Source organism: Protopterus annectens, chromosome 1.part1 (assembly GCF_019279795.1).
Source record: "Protopterus annectens isolate FY-2018-M chromosome 1.part1, PAN1.0, whole genome shotgun sequence".
NCBI classification, from domain to species: domain Eukaryota; kingdom Metazoa; phylum Chordata; order Ceratodontiformes; family Protopteridae; genus Protopterus; species Protopterus annectens.
The window spans coordinates 425,140,433-425,155,531 of NC_056726.1; the positions used below are offsets into that span (position 1 = coordinate 425,140,433).

Here is a 15,099-nt window from a genome sequence, read left to right on the forward strand (position 1 = left end):
TTTTGTAAATAATAGCTAGACCTCCACCACTTATGAGAGTTGTTCTGCACTATGCTAAGATCTATAGCCAGACTTACATGGATTCAATAGTTTGAGTAATGTCAGATAGGAGTACCTCTGGGAATTTCCCATCCTTGAAGATCAGTGAACAATGTGGAGAACTCATTATCCAAGCATCATAAGACAGGTTTTAGTCAGTTGCATGGGTCCTGGATACAAATCACCCCAAGCTGTATGCATAGCTGAAATCATGCCCCTGAGAATCTCATAAATGGCATACTTAAAGCTCAGCCCAACACTATGTTCATAAGTTCAAAGGTACTTACTAGGCTATTGATCTATGAGGATCTTTAGATGCCTGGCCATGCATTTCCATGAAGTTTTTATCCCTCATATTTTAAGTATAAATAACCTAAAGATGAGCAGAACATTTACATGTTAACCCTATCCATGAGGGACAATGGCTTCTCATCTGAAGTCATCTGACTCAGCTGATCCTGAGCTGGAGTGTCAATAGGGCTCTCAATGTTGACCTCCTTATCAGAGAAAAAAATGAGGCACCCCATCACATTCAATTGCAAAAAAAAAAAAAAAACCTCTCTGAGATGTAAGACAACCAGGCTGCACAGTTTGCCAATGATCCAAAAGAGTGTAGTGGGTTAATTAACCACTGCTGAGGTTTCATTTGAGAGATAAAATGTTCTCTTATTAGAAATCTCAGCTTGCTAATAAGCATAATGCTCATCCATGATATGATTGATCTTCTTCTGACATATAAAGTGGTTTGAGAGCTAAAATGAATGATTCATCTAATAATACATGACACCAACATGAGGAAGTGTGCACACTGCAGAGCAACTGACTGACAGCAGATAAATATTAATCTCCAGCACCCCCACCATCCTGGATCCTGGATACTCTCGCACGCATTTAGCACATCAGGCAATGAGAGCCTTTCAGCACTTGTTGTTTCCGTAGCAGGCACAGGTTTTACGGGGTCGGGTTGCTAGCCCAAGGCCCAGCTCTCCTCAGAGGGTGCACCATACATTTGCACACACAAATTCACACCTAGGGCCAATTTAGAGTGTCCAATCCACTTACTGCATGTCTTTGGAATGTGGGAGGAAACTGGAGCACCTGGATGAAACCCACACGAATGCAGGGAGAACATGCACACTCCACACAGAAGGCGCCCCAGCCGAGAATTGAACCAAAGAACCTCTTGCTGTGATGTGACAACAATAACCGCTACACTGCTGCACCGTCCACCCCCACCATACACACACAAAAACAATCTAGGAATGTTAGATCATAACCTCTATTTTCCAAAATCAGTGCAAACTGTTAACTATGGTTATATTAGCAGTTTAACACTGACCCTTCTTTGTCTGGCGATTAAACCCAGACCCCCCCCCCTCCATTTCATGTGGTTGTCACCATCACTGGACTAATGAAGAGTTGTCAGCCTGTCACATAACTAATTATCCCCAAGAGCAGTTTTTCCTTTTAAACAGGAATCACCATGATGGCGATTTTTTTTAAAACACAAGCATCCAGTGCAGTACAAACCACGAATCTAGTGCTGTATTAAGCACTAAACAGAAAAGGATACCAGGCACCTAACAATCAGAAAACTCCTTGTCGGTCCATTGGCAGTCTAGGGCCATGGTTTGTACTACATTGGATGTTTGTGTGCTCAAAAATTAGCATCATGGTGGTTTTTAGTAGAAAGATGAAACTACTCTTGGGAGAAACAACAAGGTACCTAACTGTCCATAGACTTCTTGTTGGTTTAGTGTCTGTGACAACTGCACAGAATGCAATGGGACCTGGGTGTAATCCCCCGATAAAGACCAGTTTTTCCTTTTCTGTTCATTTCTTAGTGCAGTACTAGGTTCATGGTTTGCACTGCACTGAATACTTGTGTGTTCAAAAATCACCATTATGGTGGCTTTCAATATTAAAGGAGAAACTGCTTGTGGGTAAACCAGATACTTAATTGCCTAGAAACTTCTTATTGGTACAGTGGTCTATGACAACCACATGGAATGTATGAAATCCTGGTTTAATCCCTAGGCGGGGTCAGTATTTTCCTTTCCAGTTCAGTTCTTTTTTCTCTCTAAAATCAGGGACAAATGCTTAAAATCATACCTCCAATTTGTTTGCTCAAGAATTTTGGACAAAGCCCCAAAAATGTTGTCCTATCTCGCCTCCTTCTTGCTGGTTTGGTTCAGTGCCGATTCTCAGCTCCAACTCGGCCGTATACTATAGCTCAAGAACTTCTTATTGGCTCAAGGCTGGCCCCTATTCCAACATGCCTAGCAGTAGTTACCCAGATCTCATTTGCTGCTTGCAGCATCGAGATTGATTGTACTGGCTCAGGCTAAGTATTTTCTTCTTTTTGGCTTTTGCCAAAGTTTTTTTAAGTTAAATAGCTTTTTTATATTAATATAGTCTTAGAGTGTGTTCTCCTTAGGCTAGTGCCTTTTGTAAACTTCCTGCTGCTGCCTTTTGTTGTTGTTGTGGCCGTTGTTCTTTTCCCTCATGCCTAACCCCTCCCTTGAACCCGTTTGACTTAGAGGGTTCTCTGTTCTTTTATATCAGCCCCGTCTTCGTTTAAGGGCTTGTTTTTCCTTACTTTTCTCCTTCTTATAGGAGCAGAAGTTTAAGTTATAGGCTCTCCTGGATTGGGGGAGTCACCATTTAACTTAGAAGCTCTTCCCCTTCCCTCCTTTCTCTTTCCTCTTTAAAAAAAAAAAAAGGTTTTGAATTTAAATAGTTTAGAATTTAAAGTTTTCTTAGTTACTTTTGACACTGTTGTTGGTGTTTTTTTTCCTTTACCTAGTATGTCTAAGGAACCTAAGGAGTCAAAACCTTCAGATTTTAAGAAGTGTGACTCATGCTGCCAGAAGATGTCCCTTACAGGTGGACACATGAGCTGTGTCTATTGCTTAGGGGCTGTACACCTGCAGGACTCATGTTCTATATGTCATGCCTTTAGTTCTTGGGTCCTGCAGGAAAGAAAGAATAAGTTGATTTTATGAGGCTTGCTTAAGAGCACTTTTGATGTGGCTATTGAGGGTTTTCAGCCAGCAAAAAAACAAGATTAGTCACCTAAGCCATCATCTTCCTCAGATCCTATCTCAGAGCCATCAAGGTCTGAGGATAAATATGTGAGTCTGTCGGATCCGAGCATTGGTTCTGACAAACCTCTTTCTCCGGCGGCTCCATCAGTGGTTTCGGAGCCAGTCAGGACTCTCAAGAGAACCAGGTCTCCCTCTTTGGAGCCGGTGAGGTCTGTTCCATAATCCCCACTGTTGCAGTCTATGGCAGGCAGTCATCGGTCTTCCTCTCGATCATCCAGGCTTTTGGATCATGATGTGGAGAGGATGGTGGAGAGGCTTCTGAAGTCACAGGCATTAGCTAAATTATTATCGAGCCCAGCCTACAAAGATTTGGTGCCGACACCTCAGCCCACACTGTTATTGATTCCTCCTCTGACTCCTTTGAGTTCGGAGCCAGAGTGCATGGATGTCGTTGTGGTGGAACTGCCATCTCCAAGGACCACCACTGGTCTATCAGTTCTTACCACCACTCTAATCTCTTTGTTATCTTGATCTATCAAAGGACCTGGGGGCCGATGCTCTCTCATCAGCTCCGAGGGGGCGAGTGGCATCATACCCTTGTCCAACCTCACTCTCCATCTCGGTGCTTCGGGGCAGGTGAGCTCGGTTCCTACATCAACCTCGGAGCCATCGCCCTCGGTTAGGAGGAGGACTCTGGACTCTTTGGAGCCGGGGACTCTTTCGGGCCACGACCGAGGTGCCTTTGAGGTGATGAGGAGCGTGGTTTCCCCTGAGACTGCTCCATTGGCTGCTACTATTTCAGTGCCTGAGTCTGCCTCTGATCCCCCCAAGCGTAGGGAACCCATGCTCCAGGATGCCCCATTGGGCAATCGCACCTCTTCTGAAACCTCCCCTGAGCATCCCTTAGAGGAGGTCCCCCGGAAGAGAAAATGCAAGAGGAAGCATTTGGACTCCCTCACTTCGGACACAGACTTGGAGGACTCAGAAGGGTCCCCCTCTGATGATGTTTCCTTTTCAGACATCCTGGAAATCCTTAGACAGAGGGGTGGCTGGAAATCCCTTGTCCCTTCTGAGGATGAGTCTGTGTACCTGGATGCATTTGGTTCCCGATCCTCCACCTCTTGGGTGTCCCTTCCTTTTGACCCTCTGCTGGCTTTGGTGAGTCGAAAGGCCTGGAGCTCCCCAGAGACTATGCAACCAGTTCCGAGGAGGCCTAATAAATTCATAACTGCTCCAGAGGATAAGTCTTTTCTATCAAAGGGTGTGCCTGTTGATGCCATAGTGGTGGCAGCAGCCACCAAGAAAGAGTTAGCGGAGACTTCTTTTTCTGTCCATCTGCTGAACAAAGAGTCTCATACGATGGACAGGTATGGGAAGCGTATGTTTGCTTCAGCGGCCTTTACTGTCAGGTCGCTGAATTATTTGTCTCACTTTACACAATTTCAAAGGGATCTCCTGAAGGAACTAAAAGAGACCCTACAGGATCCTACAGCTAAAGGAGCTGCGAGCAAGGCGGCTTTACAGCTTGTGCCCTTGACATCTATAGTTAACTCCTCCATGCGACTGATATCCTACGCAGCAGATGGAATGAGTAGGGCAGCAGGCACAGGAGTTGCTTTACACAGGCACTCCTGGATGTGTCTTTGTCAATTTGCAGAGCTCTTCAAGTCCTCCTTTACAAACACCCCTTTTGACGGCTTATCGCTGTTCGGGCCTCAGGTAAAAGAGACGTTTACCAGGTGTGAAAGAGATAGCAAAACTCTCTCTGCCATGGGAGTACGTTTTTCCGTCCCTCTAGACCTTACCCCAAGGGGTCAGAAGAGCAGGAAGATGTGGTTCAGAAAATCCTAGGGAGTTTCACCTGACACACAAGGAGACAGTTCCTCCAGGAGCTGAGGGAGAAACAACAACGGGAGATGCTGACCCCGCAGCAGGGGGGTCCACAGAATCAGGCCGACAGGGATGCCTTCTCTGGCAGGCCTTTCCAGCACTCCTAAAAGGAGGCCTGGCTGTCCACCTCTGGAGGCAGTCAGGGGCAGATTATCCCATTACCCCAAAGCCTGGCAAACAATCATGGAAGATACCTGGGTACTGTTGATAATATCCAGGGGTTAGAAAATTCCCTTCTCCCAACCACCCCCTCCAACAAATCAAAACGCAATCCCAGACATTCCACACAGTCTTTGGGATCAAGCAAACCTAGAGGTTCAAAAGTTGCTAGAAAAAAGAGCCATCCAAGAAGTCCCTGCAGACCAAATTGAATCTGGCACTTACTCAAGGTTCTTTTTAGTTCTGAAAAAGCTGGAACTGGAGACCCATTTTGGATCTCAGCAAACTCAACAAATCAATCAAAAAAATAAAGTTCTGGATGGTAACACTGCAGTTCATTCTTCCCTTTCTGGGTTAGGACAACTGGATATGCTCTATCGATCTCCAGGATGCGTACTACCATATAAAAATGTACAGGCAGTCCAGGAGGTACTTGTGCTTCTGGCTGGGAGCCAGTCAATACCAGTTCAGAGCACTGCCCTTTGGTCTCACCACAGCCCCCAGAGTGTTCAACAAATGTATAGCAGTAGTCACGGCTCACCTGAGGCATCTAGGATTCTGGGTGTTTCCATATCTAGATGACTGGCTCCTCACTGCCACCACCAAGCATCAACTCATCGAGGCAAGGGACTCCACTATTCACACCTGTGCAAAACTAGGCATCACCATAAACTATGAAAAGTCTGCGTTGTTGCCTTGTCAGTATATTTAATTTATAGGCACAGATTTAGACACAAGGGCCATGATAGCAAAACTGTCTCATGAAAGAGTTTTAACCATTCGTCGTCAAGTTTCAATCCTCTTGGCAAACAGGAGAATTCAGGCAAAATTTGTCCTCAAGGCCTTGGGCTCGATGGCTGCAGGGATTACTCTGGTCCCTATGGCACACTTCCACATGAGAATTCTGCAGTGGCTTCTTTTTGCTTAATGGTCATGCCAGGATTTGCCAATGTCACATCAGATACGGATCACGGAGTCTTGCAAGAAGGACTTAGCATGGTGGCTTCACTCCACTCTGGTATCAATGGGCAGGCCATTGCTAGCCCCCCACCCTGTAGCCACAGTGACCACGGACGCTTCCCAGATAGGGTGGGGGGGGGCATTATCTGGGACAGACTATTTTAGGGACTTGGCAAGAACACGAGTACTACTTGCACATCAATGTCCTAGAGATGAGATCAGTGCTTCTGGTGTTGCAAGTACTTCAAGACTCTCTACCTACAGGGACTATAGCGATTCAGACAGACAATATGTGGGTAGTACGGTACATCAACAAACAGGGCGGAACCAGGTCTTATCCCTTGTGCCGAGAGGCTGTATGAGTTTGGCAATGGGCGATGTCTTCCCAATGCTTTCTGGTCGCAGCGCACATCCCGTGGAAATCCAACATGATAGTGGACAAGCTCAGAAGGGCTATTCTGATGCCTCATGAATGGTCCCTGAAACAGGAAGTTGCAGAGTTAATTTTTCGCAAATGGGGCCAGCCATGCTGCGATCTGTTTGCCACTCCCCTCAACAGCAAATGCAGCAGCTACTTTGACCTAGTCCCACCACTGGGACAGTCACCCAGGGATGCACTGCTTCACGATTGGCCCCCGGGACTGCTTTATGCCTTCCCACCTTTCCCTCTGATCCCCAAGGTTCTTCAGAAAGCTCAGTCGTTGGGATGTAAGTTAATCCTCATTGCTCCTTACTCACCTCGACAGATTTGGTTCCCATTCCTCTAGCCTCATCTGTAAGGAGAGCCTTGGATACTGGATCCAGTTCCGGATCTCCTGACACATCAGTCGGGTGCTCTCCACCCTTTCGTCCATACTCTCAAGCTGACGGCTTGGTTTCTCCACTTCTGGTCTTAGCCAGGCTTCCAGATGTTTCCCCTGCAGGTCAACACATTTTGATTTCATCCCATAAGCCCACTACAAGAAAACTTTATGCTAGTAAATGGAAGAGGTTCTCTTCTTGGGCAGAAAAGAATGACATTGATCCTTTTACTGCCCCCATTTCTAAGATTCTGGATTTCCAGGCTGAAACGTTTGAACGAGGAGTGGTGGCAGCTACTATCCAAGTCCAACTAGCTGCCATTTCTAATTTCCATGTAGGAGAAATGGGATCTAACATCATGTCCCACAGGCTATGCAAAGCATTCCTAAGAGGTACTTCCCTCTTAAGACCTCCAATAAGAGCACCTTTTCTCCCCTGGGATTTAAATCTAGTTTTAGAGTCTCTCATTCTTCCTCCCTTTGAGCCAGCTGATTGTTGTCCTCTAAAGTTTTTAACTTGGAAGACCTTCTTAACCACCATTACTTCAGCCAGGAGGGTTTCGGAGTTACAGGCCTTACCTACTTGTCCCCTGTATTTGATTTTCCACAAAGACAGAGTTTCTCTCAGAACCAATCCCTCCTTTTTACACAAGGTTTGTTCAGAGCATAACTTAAATCAATCCATAGAGCTTTCTGTATTCTTCCCCAATTATGGCAACAAGGCAGAGTATAAGCTCTACCAATTGGATGTTCATAGACAGTTACGTTTTTATTTACACAGGACTAAGAATTTCAGAAAATCTGACCAATTGTTTTACTTTTTTTAGAGAAAATATGAACATCATATGTATAAATCTGTGCAACAAGCAATATAGACAATAAAATATGTCCAATAAAAATCCAAAATGCCTTGGAACAAACAATAATTAAAATCAATGCTATAAAAACTTACATAGAAATGAAAACATTTGATAGTTTTGTATTATTCCTACAACCTGGTATTTTTTGTAATTTAGTGTTGGGGACACATTTATCACATATATACATTTTTTACAGTGGTACTAAGTTGTTGTTGTTGTGTCTTTCGGCTTTTCCCGGTTAGGGGTCGCCAGAGCGGAACTCCGGTCCGCTAATGATTGGTAGTTGATTTTTACATGCCGAGCTACCAGCCCTGGCACACAACCTTGAACGAAGGTACGCCCATTCACGCATGTCTCCACGCAGAAGACGCTGTAGCTGAGAATCAAACCGGACAGCGTCTTACTGTGAGGCGACAACACTATGGCTTATATTATTATATTATATTATTTTAATTTACTGGTAAAGAAACAATTCAGAAAACAAGGGAGTCTATGTCTTTAAACATTTGTATGCGTAATTATTCAATTATTCAACTGTATTCAATCAATGGCTTAATTGCTGTATGTATAAAAGGATGGTCTTGCTGACTGTCGGGTATTCTGAAGAAGTCAATCCTAATATTTGACGAAAGCGCTTAATACATTTTATTTATTCCTGTATCCTGCTCCATTTTCATGCTTTTTGTTACTTTATCTCTCATTACAACGTAGATGTGGCCTCCTGGGACAGGGCATCCTTTGGTTCCACGGTCCTTAACAGGTTTTTCCAGTGAGCCACCCAAGATTTAGATGCTGGGGGTGCTGTCCCATCCAGCAAGAAGGAGGCGAGATAGGACAACATAACATAACATAAAGAAGTTATGTACTCACCATAACGCTCCATGTTTGTTGTCCTTCATCTCACCTTCCTTCTTGCGTCCCACCCTCCTTCCCCCTCCTGGAGAATCGAGAGGAATTTTCTTCCTTTTAGTTTGGCTACACTGGCTGAGTTCCCTTATGCTTACCAGTTGGTTGGACCTTGTCTTTCCTACCTTTATCTTGCTGGTGTTTACACATGCAGGCCCCTTTCTTTCTCTAGCAAGTTTAGTAATATTTGGACCTATGTAGTCTGGTGGGTTATTATCCCCAACGAGATCTGGGTAACTACCGCTAGGCATGTTGGGATAGGGGCTAGCCTCGAATCAGTAAGAAGCTCTCGAGCTATAGTATATGGCCAAGTCTCGGCTCCAAACCCAACCAGAAAGAAGGAAGGCGAGATGGACAACAAACATGGAACGTTATGGTGAGTACATAACCTCTTTTTTTCTGAACCATACCCGTCAATCTGCAGACATTGAAAACAGGCAGAAATGCTTTTCAAAAGCAGGTACATCCAACAAAAAAATGTGGGTATCTAATTAGCATAAAAATTGAATACCAATGAAGCGGTACAGCTCAGAAACACATGTTTAAAAACATAAGAGTGACAGAAAAGAAAAATATAAGTTCATTATCAGAGACAGCAAAATCTGTATCGTAAATTCTACCACATAAGGTAATTTATTTATGCTTCTAACAAGGAGAGATTAAGACCTGAATTATTGGTGCCACTATGGCTTTCTGTGTACTAGAGTACAGGGGGATTCAGAAAATTGTGTGAAGGAGCAAATTAAGACTGGGAATGAGAACATAACTCCAAAAATAGGTACATAATGCGCAGGGGTTAAGCACGACTGAAGAAAAACAGCCTACGTTCTTCCATAACACTGACAGTTTGGAGCTAAGATGAACAATAACAAGTATGACGCTCTAATGTCTGCCTGGTAGACCAACCAGTGATTTACCAGAAAATCAACATGTTGCATGGCACAATGTAAGGCACAGCTGGAAGTGTCCTTCAAAATCGTCGACAAGTAGTATGCTTAAAGTTACTTAATGATGACAATGCTCGCAGAGAAAGTTAACAACTAAGGTGACTAAACGTGTTTTAGGAAGACCTGAAGCCTATATACATAGCTTTTATGTATGTATGCAATTAATGACTTACTAAACGTCGCTGTTTTGCCACAAAAACATTACAGGGGGACAGAGAAAAATATCTACATTTTCTGAAAAAAGTATTCCAGGAAATACATATAATTATGTTAAATAAATCTAAAAGTAAAATTCGCCGTTGCGCGTACAGTGGGACAAATCAAATTAAAAAAAATGCGACCAAAACCCGGGAAAGCATAACCTCGGAAAAGCACTGATAATATGTTTGTCCGAGTTATCAGTGCGCTACAAAGTGGGCGGGACAGCAGCACACGAATAAAGTGAAGCCTCTCCCTTTAAACCGAGTTCGTGAGGTTTGCCTCTCCTGAATAGTACATTAAGTACTGAAGGGGTATTGTGTACGTGTTGGCAAGCCTGCATGCAGCTGTCATGTGACCACAACTCACGAGCCGATTGAGTATCACAGGCAACACCTCCGTGCCAGGCCTCTCTCACTCCCCTTCCCATTCATCTCCCTGTCTTTTGAACATACCAAAGAGTGGCTGAGTGAAATGGCTGAGATAGTACAGGATCCATCTATTCTCTGCCTTTTTGATGTGGATGGAACACTAACACCACCAAGACAGGTATGTCATTTTTCTACAGAGGGGCTCATTGCTTTTAGGAAGTATGTCAGTATACAGCACCGCTAAATCTTAGCACTTGGTTGTGCAACTATGCAGTAAGGCGAACCAGTAACTTGGGAGGAATTGTACTGCTGAACTATAACTGCCTCTTTCAATAATATGTAAGATTAAATCATTCAGAGTATGTTTGCTTAGTATTTCAAGCTTCATTTCTGGAACAAACGAGACATAAGGAACTGACAGTTGCCCATTTCTGTCCATTTCTGACGCAAGGATGAAGTAAACAGCGTATGACCTTTTTGATCTTCTCTGTTGCCGCGGGTTTCACCTGTTGTAACTGTCAAAATGTAAAAGACAATGAAGTGTCACTTTTTTACATGTTTTCCTTGTCAGACATTTTTATAAAACAGCAATCTTTTTTATATTGTTTTAATCACAGTGCTTCTTTCCAGTTAACCTTTCTTATTTAGACATCTCGTAGAGATGCACAGAATGTTATGATATGAACGGGGGAAATCGGGGACAGATTCAGAAATAATGAAGGACAATCAGGGACACTTACAAATATTAGTACGCTTTAACTTGAGACATCGACAGAATAAGAGAATGTAAGTTAACATGCATTTAGTGAAGTAAAACAAGTCTGTAATTCTAATTATTGCCATCATTTATTAAGAGTAATTGCAACTTTTTGGAGGGATAGGGCTACATTATGAGCCAAAATCAGGTGGTCTCTGAAAAACAGGGACTGTTGAGAGGTATGGGTACCCATTATAAACAAAATAACTATAATGCAAGTATTCCACACTTTTGGCAACATATATAATTAAGTTTTGCCTTAGTTAAACTTTTTGTATTTCTAGAAATAGTAGTAGAAGTATGAGGAGGGAAAACTGTTTTGTTGTCTTATTGGTCATAGCAAGATCCAGGGATAAACATATTTTGTAGTGGAGTAGTATAGATGCCAGAAAATATTGGTTCAAGCTATGAATTCCACAGATCATCTCAGCAGCTGCAATGAAAGTCCCAGCGCTATAGTCCCCAGGTAATCCTCTATCTCCTCCACTTATTGTCTGAGGCCTATGTTGATCAGTAACAAGAACTTTTGTCTTTCATAGAAACAAAATTGCCAAAGAGATATATATGCAAGTTGTAAAGCACAGGGAGTGGGCATCATATATGTCTAATGCACATCCCAAATGTCTTAATGCAATTATAAAAAATGACTTTTTTTAAGTTGATACAGAGCAAATCTACTGTGTAATTCAGTCTTAATTTTCTTGTACTAATTTCAGTAATTTGGCTATTTTACCTGAAGACATAATACAAGATACAGTTAATTAAAGAAGAAAAGAAATGACATGTATGTGTGTGCGCATGCGTGTGCGTGCACGCACGCGCGTGTGTGTATTTAGATAATTTGCTGTAAGTTTGTCTGAAATATGCAGTGTTTGTGCATTTTGGGTTTGGCTAAGTAACTATATGCCAGCTTCTGTCTTAGTTATAAGGTAGAATGTACTATTGAACTCACACTACTTTAATCTTTGATGCTGTCAGCCACAGACAGTCTCTTACAATCTGAAAATACAGAGCCTTTGTGTCTTATTGCACATTTAAAACAGGCAAAGCTTTTTACATAAAGAATTCAGAAAACATCACCTATTTTTGATATCTGTCACTCAGTAAGAATATACATTTTGACATTTGTCAGTAGTTTGGTAGTTGGTTTAAAGGATTAAGGAGCACAGCTGTTAATGAGCTGTTTCCCATGGTGCAGTGGTGCAAGGTTTGCTTCCCTCAGCCTCCACTGCCTAATGGTGTGACTGAGCAAGTCAGTTAACCAGACACTGTTTCAGGTCTGAGTTTGAAAATGGTCCATGGAGATCAGTGCATAAGTAAAAGTATAACATTACTGTGATGAGAAGGAAGAGGAAGATGCAATGGTAGAAGAAAGAGAATGTAATCAATATATGACCTGTAACTGTGTGTGTGAGACAGAGAGAGTATTGTGTGTGTGTATTTGTTGTGTTGGGGTAAATTTCACATTAAAATGTCTAGGAGGCATTTGAATGTGCAGAATGACATGCTTTAGAAATCCTGCTTTCAAAAATGTAGATTACAAAAATAATGTTATTTAACGGTATGCATTTGTCTGAGTACTTGTTTCACAATGCCAGCTATAAATGTTTATGTTAACAGTATGTTCAATTACACTGATAGAAGGCAGTCCATTGGTAATGAAGGTTGCTTTACATCCTGAGACACAGTTACTTAACACATTAGGCAAACAGAAATGGCTTACCTGAAAGTTGATAAAAAGTGGAGATTTTTCAGCTGCCATTCAGTAAATATTTGTAATAAAATCTATAAACATAGCTTCATAGGTTCATAGCTGTTTACTGGGCTAACAACCACATGGGCCTTTTTAAGCCTAGCCATGCATTCCAAATCTCTGAGAAGTTCTGGTACCCTTGATAAGTGTAAGCAAGGGCTTGGGAGATGAAACATTTACAAGTAGGGGCCTGGCAGATGAACCATTTACAGGCTGCCTGTGTCTATTAGAGACATAGGTGCCAAACCAGAGATGAATTTCCTGTTCTCCATCCATTTGTCCAAATTACTCTTTAATTGTGTTAGGGAGGAACTCTGCTTCACATGGATGGGGAGCCTGTTCCAGAGAAGGGGTAGTCTCTGAGATATATACCTGTCTCTCCAGCAGGTCCTATTTATATCACAGGTAAGGTTTAAGTCTTTAGAATGGATAATTATGATGCAGTTTGTTTTGAGGATATGCAGGAGGACCATCAGAGTGGCATATGACAATACCTTGTATGCCAAGCATTGATCTCCTCTCAACATGCTATAGAAGACAGAATACAGGGATAGTGCCTTGAGGTGGTCTGCATTGGACATGTTACTTATGGCCTGTATTACTTCCGCGGTGGTGTCGCGGTAGCATTGTTGCCTCACAGCAAGAGGTTCTCCTATTCGATTCCCGGCTTGAGTGCAGGGAGTGCCTTCTGTATGTAGTCTGCATGTCCTTCCCGCGGTTGGGTGGGCGTTCGAAAGACATACATAAATGGGCGTGTCTTCGTTGAAGGTTGAATGTCGAGCTGGCACCTTGGCGTTCGTGAAAATCAACTGCCAGTCATTAGCGGGTCGGAGTTCCACTGTGGCGACCCCTAACCGGGAAAAGCCGAAAGACAACAACAACAACTTATGCCCTGTATTCTTTTAATGAGGAACTTCTGTGGACATTCCAGTTGTTGTCTACATTTTCTAATTTGATTAGATGTCAAGGGACTTTATTTATTTTCTTTTTTCTTCATGGTACTTTTACTTTAATGCCCCTTCTGAAAATTCATTATATAAAGGCAACAGCTGTGTTTGCAATGAATGAATAAATCTATAAATGGTGTCATACTAGCTGGTATGGAGAGCTTGTCAATGGCTTTTACTTATCAATGCATTTGATAAAGCACAGATAACAGCTAATCAACAAAAGAATTTAACTTATGCATTTTGTAAACAAACTATTGAGCAGTATACTGCTTCCTTAATTGGTATATGGACGACGAGAAAACACATTTGATCTGTATGTCCAGTCAGAAAAGCTATGTACAGCTTCTTGTCACTAAAAATTCAGGAAGCACAGTCTAAAATATGTATGTATGTGTGTATGTATGCATGTATCTGTCTAGCTAGTTAGCTGTTTCTCTTTGTCTGTGTAGTTAACTTTGTGCATTATTTATTTATGCATGGGGATCTGTGCCTAATTTCCTGTGTACTAGTGTCAGAATATTTCAAGGTAAATTAACCAAGTGAACGTAAGAACTTTCAGTGTAATCTGTTGTGCTGATTTAGGTTAAACAGTTCCTCTTCAATTAAAGTGTAACCATTGTCACTCACAGCTTTTTAAACTGCTTTCAGAGTTGTTGTTGTTGTTGTGTCTTTCGGCTTTTCCCGGTTAGGGGTCGCCACAGCGGAACTCCAGTCCGCTAATGATTGGCAGTAGATTTTTACATGCTGAGTTGCCAGCCCTGACGCACAACCTTCAACGAAGGTACGCCCATTCACACATGTCTCCACACAGAAGACGCTCTAGCTGAGAATCAAACAGGACAAGTGTATATGCTAAATTAAGGTGTTTGGCAGTTTAGCTCCAAGGATTAAGGCTATAAGCTGCTAATAAGCTGTGTCCTGGGTTGGATTCCTTCATTGTCAGTCACTCAGCCTACTTTTCCTTTCTGAGCAAATCACTTAATGGGAGATTGTTTATGAGCCCTAACGATGTACATACACACACATGCACACACACACACACACACACACACACACACACACACACACACACACACACACACACACAAAAATCTGCATTAGTGTAGAAATAAAATAATCCACCTAATAAAAAGGATTGTGTAATCTATTCTATTTACTTTTCAGCAAACTGAAACAGTTTGCCCCACCCCTTTAGGGAAGTAGTTCTATTTGCTGACCACCACCTATTCCAAGCATAGCAAGGGTTAAGGTTAAGGGATGGGTGGTAAAGTAATTATACTTGTTAGAATCCTGTGTTTATGTCATTACAATTTATACAAGGTAATTAGACTCAAGATTAGTTCCTTTTTTCAGTAATTAATTTTTATTCTTTTTTCTGTCAGATTTATTGTCTTACAGGAGCTCAGTTCAATAAATAGAAAGTCTACTTTCCATGCAAGGGGAAGACCTGAGTGCAGTGCAA

General features: G+C 42.4%; 1 protein-coding gene across 1 annotated transcript in view; it reads left to right on the forward strand.

The window, feature by feature from the left end:
- Window positions 1-10,115: 10,115 nt before the first annotated feature.
- Window positions 10,116-15,099, forward strand: part of PMM1 (phosphomannomutase 1) — a 615,734-nt gene continuing 610,750 nt past the window's right edge. Inside the window, exon 1 of the mRNA XM_044075615.1 lies at window positions 10,116-10,355. Within this exon, the coding sequence (XP_043931550.1) occupies window positions 10,281-10,355 (75 nt within the window). The 5' untranslated portion in view covers window positions 10,116-10,280. The remainder of the gene's footprint in view (window positions 10,356-15,099) is intronic.